At 45.5% G+C, this 6,659-nt stretch overlaps 1 protein-coding gene across 1 annotated transcript; it reads left to right on the forward strand.

Annotated features, from left to right (window-relative positions):
* Positions 1 to 258: 258 nt before the first annotated feature.
* LOC119735306 (lactadherin-like) lies at positions 259 to 6,124 on the forward strand. The gene is made up of 3 exons (XM_038209005.1): positions 259 to 347; positions 3,331 to 3,505; positions 5,703 to 6,124. The coding sequence occupies exons 1-3, from the start codon at positions 259 to 261 to the stop codon at positions 5,850 to 5,852; spliced, it is 414 nt and encodes a 137-aa protein (XP_038064933.1). The 3' UTR covers positions 5,853 to 6,124.
* Positions 6,125 to 6,659: the final 535 nt, after the last annotated feature.

The raw sequence follows: 6,659 nt of genomic DNA on the forward strand, positions 1-6,659 counted from the left end.
ATCTTTTTAATAACTGGAGTGAGGAAGGAACACTTTTCACAAAACGTAAGCCTATCTTGGCTTTTGTTGTGGAGAACAATGCATTAGATAAACACCGAGCTTATAGTCAAGCTAAATGCATCTGGAGTTCCTTGCCAATTTCAAAAGTATCCTTCAAGCTGTCCAATTCGCTTTCTGCGCCATCAAGTACGGTATAGGGCCTGCAAGTAAAAGGTCATGCGGTGTGCTTCCAGGACCCGTCTAGCTTTTCGACGGGTAATGTCGTTTTGTAACGCTAAATCGTCAGCTAAGTACTGCCACGACACGTACTCAGTACAGTGTTCCCGGTGTTTAAATGTCAAGGACAGGTAGGCAGTATCTGAATAAGAATTGTGTGTCCATTAAATGCCTATGACACTAAAACGAGGGCTGGGCTTTCACTCCGTCATGCTCTAGTTTTTGAATGCGACGCTTATACCTGACCTAAAGCCCCTGTCACACTTTTGCGTGTCCCAATTCCTTATGAGTTCCTTATCAAAAATTTTCAATTCGCAGCCGTACGATCAAAAACGTCGATTTTTTTTGATTACTTTGACTTATGTGCGACGCACATCTAGCGAACAAGTAACACATTCAGCGCATCCACTGCGTATGAGATGCGTATGAGTTCCGTATGCAGGCGCAAGTTCGCTATTTGTGCGTTTCTCATAAGTTACGAATAAGTACAATGCGCTGCCCGCTTACACTAACCCCTGGCTGTGATGATGACGTAAATGGCGCTGAATGGCTACTCACAGCGTATTGCGTGCGCATTTCGAAGATTGCACGCCGGGCGCTCCCTAGCCTTGACCAAGGCTATCAGCTTGTTCCCATACGAGCTTGTTCCCGCTACCGCACACCGCGCGCGCCGCGACACAATCACTAGTTGTACTCACTGATCTCTATAAAGACTGGATAGCTAATAAAGAGCCGCACAATGTACGAATTTGACGCCATATTGGTGAGACCGGCTGGTGATCTACAAAGGACAAGTTGCCGTCTTTATAGACAGCATGATTTCTTTTGTAACGTCGCGGCTCACTTGACTTATATTTTGGCCACCACCACTGACCAACTGACCAAGGTTTACTACAATTTTTCTAACGTAGTGGTTACTTTTATAATGCCGCAAATCACTTTTTCGGCGTTTTTGAAATAATAATCACTACGGAAATGTGTTCCTTGTAGAACATCATAATATGTGTACGTGACCAAAATGCGCGTCAACTGTTGATACAACGCGCGCGTATTTACGCGTAGAACGTTCGTATTATGCGCGGCCATCTTCGTGAGACCGGGGGCGAATTGGTCAATATGCAAAGTCTACTGTGTGAATGTTGTATGCATATCCGCTATCCAGTCTTTATATAGAGATCAGTGGTTGTACTATACCGTTAGCCTCAACGACCCTTGCGTGTGCTGTGTGTGCATGTACGTACGCCCCACACACACTTCCGCAAACAGCCGTACAGTAAGTCGAGGTTGGTCGGCATTCGATATGAGTTCGTTCAGCGTGCGTTGTATCTGCGCTGCAAGTACGCTATGTATACGTCCAATATAGGAGGTCAGCGTATTACCGCGTATGAACGGCTTATCCCCCATGAACACATAGCGTACTCGTACCGCGCTCGACCGATGCCGGACCGATGCGCTGCGTATTTATAACTAATGACCTGCGTACGCAGCGTAGTTTTGTGCATGCCCAAAACTATCCAGCGTACTGGGCCCACTGATCTCTATATAAAGACTGGATAGCATAGGCCGTGTCCGAAACAGGCTTCCAGAGCTACGGCTACGTCTATTGTCAGCGCGTCTCCGCGTATTTTCAAAGGGCACAGACCTAGACCTAGCTCTAGGCAGTTGATTCGGATGCAGCCTAATACAGAGCCGCACAATGTACGAATTTGACGCCATATTGGTGAGACCGGCTGGTGATCTACAAAGGACAAGTTGCCGTCTTTATAGACAGCATGATTTCTTTTGTAACGTCGCGGTTCACTTGACTTATATTTTGACCACCACCACTGACCAACTGACCAAGGTTTACTACAATTTTTCTAACGTTGTGGTTCCTTTTATAATGCCGCAAATCACTTTTTCGGCGTTTTTGAAAATAATAATCACTTCGGAAATGTGTCCCTTTTAGAACATCATAATATGTGTACGTGACCAAAATGCGCGTCAACTGTTGATACAACGCGCGCGTATTTACGCGTAGAACGTTCGTATTATACGCGGCCATCTTCGTGAGACCGGGGGCGAATTGGTCAATATGCAAAGTCTACTGTGTGAATGTTGTATGCATATCCGCTATCCAGTCTTTATATAGAGATCAGTGACTGGGCCGTACCATGCGTATGCCTGCGTACATAAAACTTACACAAAACGATATAGATACAAATGAGGTGCGTATTGTGCGTACGACTGCGTATGAACAAAATGTCAATGCGCAACTCATAAGGAATTAGGGTACGCAGACGTGTGACAGGGCCGTACTGTCTCACTCGTACCGCTCGTCCTGCGAGCGGGCAGCGCATTGTACTTATTCGTAACTTATGAGAAACGCACAGATAGCGAACTTGCCCACTGCATACGCAACTCATACGCATCTCATACGCAATGGATGCGCTGAATTCGTTATTTGTTCGCTAGATGTGCGTCGCACATAAGTCAAAGTAATCAAACAACTTCGACGTTTTTGATCGTACGGCTGCGTATTGAAAATTTTTGATAAGGAACTCATAAGGAATTAGGATACGCAAAAGTGTGACAGGGGCTTAATATACGATCTACCATGAGAGTACGGATCGTCTGGTCGAAGAACCAGACTAGGCTGACACACATTTCTCCATCAGATGTTAGGCAAAAAAAAAGGCTCCGGTTTCTGGTATGCGCGCGTCGCCGTAGCCATGCAAAAAAGTTTTTTTTCAACGTAAGATGATGTCTCAAAACCGCCAAACTCACTGGTTTGACTGGAACCCTGCTGCTGCACAATTTTAACGTGTTTTTAGATGGGGTTACGATCGAGTATAAGCTTTATGTGGCCTCTCTGGGCTTCAATGCATTTTGCACTACATTTAGTCGGGCACCATGATTGTAGTCATCAGCCAACATTTGAAGAGAAAGAAAGAAAGAAAAAAAACATATTTGGGGCAAGCTCCATACCAGCAACCGGAGACTTTTTTGGGGCCTTAGAAGCACGATGTTATACACATGGGGTCATGTTTCCGGTCTACTTCCGGCCTCACGAGCCGTTTTACATAAAAATTGTGGTAACTTTATTGTTCCTCATCCTCGTCACTCCGCGCACAGTGCCCACGTCAATCCCTGGATCGAGGTGGATCTGGCTGAGAGGACAGTGGTGTCAGGCGTCACCACTCAGGGTTGCCGCTTAATGTGGGAGTATACAACGCAGTACAAGGTGGCGTACAAGAAGCAGCCCCAGTGTGACTTTGACTACGTGAGAGATGCGAGCGGAGAGATTGAGGTAAATATCACAGCCTGCTCTGGCTATACACCTCACAAATACCCCGTCAATGGTCAAACTTTGCCGGTGTGGACGGTAATTCTGTCCCCCGGTAAAAGTGTCCGGGGGGACAGAATTACCTAGGTAAAAGTGTCCCCCCTGTCCCGTTAATTCTGTCCCCCTCCAGGTAATTCTGTCCCCTCCAGTTAATTCTGTCCCCCCTGGTTTTGCACGCATAAGTTGTTATATTGATGTTATTATAATAAATTCAGCGCACAGGTATACATGTTTAGATTTTTCCAGCCTTCATCAATAATTATCAAAATGAAATTAACGTTTAGATGTTAATCAACCGATCTATGTTTCTGCAAGAAGGCACGCGTAGTAATACTCAACCTATCGCTAGCGCGCGCACGCGCATTAGCCGCCGATACACGTGTGACTGTCATGGCGGACTTCAATGAGGAGAATTGGCAAAATTATACGCGACACGGGTCACCGCGTCGCAGGCCTGCTGCTGGTGCACTGTTGTCCCCGTCCCCGGCCGCGGCCCTGGCGCGGCCCGTAGGTGCGGTACACTTGCGCGCAAGCCCACCATGCAAATCGTTCGCTCCTGAAGTCGTCATCCAAACGGGAGTTGTGCTTTGACGTAAGCACCATTCCCGAATTTAGCAAGGCGCCGCGCAAAAACAGTGAATAACTTCACTAATATACAGTCTGGGTGCTAGACTTGTGACGTTGCACGGGGACACATTTACCAGGGGGGACACATTTAACGTCGTGCAGGGGGACAGATTTACCTAGAGGGGGACAGGTTTACCTAGGTAAAAGTGTCCCCCGGACAGATTTACCGGGTCACGACCCGGTAGATCTGTCCAGGGGGACACATTTACCAGGGGGGACAGAATTACCTGCCACACCGGAACCTATACAATTTTTTTTGGGGGGGGGGGGGGTCGGGAGGGGTTTGCTGCACACCACCTTATCTAAAGCCCCTGTCACACTTTTGCGTATCCTAATTCCTTATGAGTTCCTTATCAAAATTTTTCAATACGCAGCCGTACGCTCAAAACATCGATTTTTTTGAAATACTTTGACTTACGTGCGACGCACATCTAGCATACCAGTAACGAATGCATCGCAGCGCATCCATTGCGTATGAGATGCGTATGAGTTGTTATCTGTGCGTTTCTCATAAGTTACGAATTTAGGGCCCTGTCACACTTCTGCGTATCCTAATTCCTTATGAGTTGCACATTGACATTTTTGTCATACGCAGTCGTACGCACAATACGCACCTCATATGCACCTCTATCGTTTTGTGTAGGTTTTATGTACGCAGATATACGCATGGTACGGCCCAGTACGCAGGATAGTTTTGGGCATGCTCAAAACTACGCTGCGTACGCTGTTACGCAGGTCATAAGTTATAAATACGCAGCGCATCGGTCCCGCATCGGTCGAGTGCGTTACGAGTACGCTATAGTGTTCGTGACGCACCCCGTCAGCATATGAGCGTACTTGCAGCGCAGATGCAACGCACACTGAACGGCGAGCGGCGGAAATGCGGCTGGAATACGCTCAGAAGTGCGTCAAGCATGCGGTCGTCATTAGTCGGGTGCGTCCGGAATACGCTCGGCATGCGCACTGCATACTGACCTATTCGCAGCCCGAAAAATAATGTTGTGCACTGCATACGCAACTCATACGCATCTCATACGCAATGGATGCGCTGAATTCGTTACTTGTACGCTAGATGTGCGTCGCACATAAGTCAAAGTGATCAAAACATTTCGACGTTAATTGAGCGTACAGCTGCGTATTGAAAATGTTTGATAAGGAACTCATAAGGAATTAAGATACGCAAAGGTGTGACAGGGGCTTTAGGGCGCAGTTCAAATAACTATCCATTATAATGTACGCATGGTCACACGTGTCGGAACCTGTCAAAGGGTACTCGGTAATGTCACTGCGTTGTTACATGGTGGCCATAATATTTTGAAAACAATTATACACCCTTGCTAAAATCTAGTTTTACTTGTAATAAAAACATAATGGGGAACATCGACAATGGCACCCCCCCAAAAAAAAAAAAGAGGACAATGGGGGACCTTTCATCCCGTCCCCCGCTCTCCGCCCTTGTTTGCGCGAATCACATTCGTCTAATACAATGAACAAATGTGAGACTTTCTCCACCTTGGACTCTTTATCATTTCAGTTGTTCACCGGCAACACGGATGGGGCTGGCCAGGTCTCCAACATGTTCCCTGAAAGCGTGATAGCGACGGTACTGCGCATTGAGCTTACTGCGCTTGGTAATGAAATGTACTGTCTGCGAATGGAGTTGCTTGGATGTCGCCTTGAATAATTTACCCGACTCTCCATTCACGTTGATCAGATCAACAACACTTGTAACATTTTATGGCATGTAACAGGTTTGGGGGGAGTGACTTCTCAGAAATTAGTCGGGTGCATTCTGCGCCCAAAACGTTAAGCGCATGTAACCGTGTGAGAGCTAATATTATTTGTTCTGCTTTGTATTAAAAACAATCTCGGCACAGTCCCTGGTATATACGGTCAAACGACGTTTCTATACGCAAAAAAACAACAAACAAACAAACAGATTTTAAATTTAGAAGATAAGAAAACGAATGATTATACAGCGTGAGTAAAAAAAAAGAAAGCCCAATTCGTAAGCTTTGTTTTAGTACAAGAATCATGCAAATCACTCATGTACCTTTGAAGTTACGGAATTTTAAACACAACCACCGTTTTAAAGTTCTGTCCACGGATCAATAGAAGGTAAGTGTTCTTTCAGCAAAATGAAAACAAATCACATAGGGATGTATGTGAATTGTATTGTTTTGCTGAACGAACGCACACTTTTTTTGTGATCCGTGGATAGAAATTAAACGGTGGTTGTGTTTAAAATTCCGTAACTCCAAAAGTACATTAGTGATTTAAATGATTCTTGTGCTAAAAGAAAGCTTATCAATTGAGCTTTCATATCCTAGATTTTGAAAGTGCTACATGCAGAACTTCACTTAAAAAGAATTCCCGACAATTTGGTTTCGCTTTTTTTGTGTTAACTCACCCTGTCTTGATAGTTCATGCTTGTACATGTATAGTTAAACGTAGTTGCTGTTTTTTTTCTCTTCTAATTCTCTTGTAGTTT

This window comes from Patiria miniata, unplaced genomic scaffold, assembly GCF_015706575.1.
Source record: "Patiria miniata isolate m_02_andy unplaced genomic scaffold, ASM1570657v1 HiC_scaffold_29, whole genome shotgun sequence".
NCBI lineage: Eukaryota > Metazoa > Echinodermata > Asteroidea > Valvatida > Asterinidae > Patiria > Patiria miniata.

Bases quoted from the DNA above. Each gene is read 5' to 3' on its own strand.
- LOC119735306 (XM_038209005.1), top strand. From the start codon at position 259: ATGTCGTTTTGTAACGCTAAATCGTCAGCTAAGTACTGCCACGACACG. The intron at 348-3,330 runs GTAGGCAGTATC...CTCCGCGCACAG, and splicing joins TGTTTAAATGTCAAGGACAG to TGCCCACGTCAATCCCTGGA. The intron at 3,506-5,702 runs GTAAATATCACA...TTATCATTTCAG, and splicing joins ATGCGAGCGGAGAGATTGAG to TTGTTCACCGGCAACACGGA.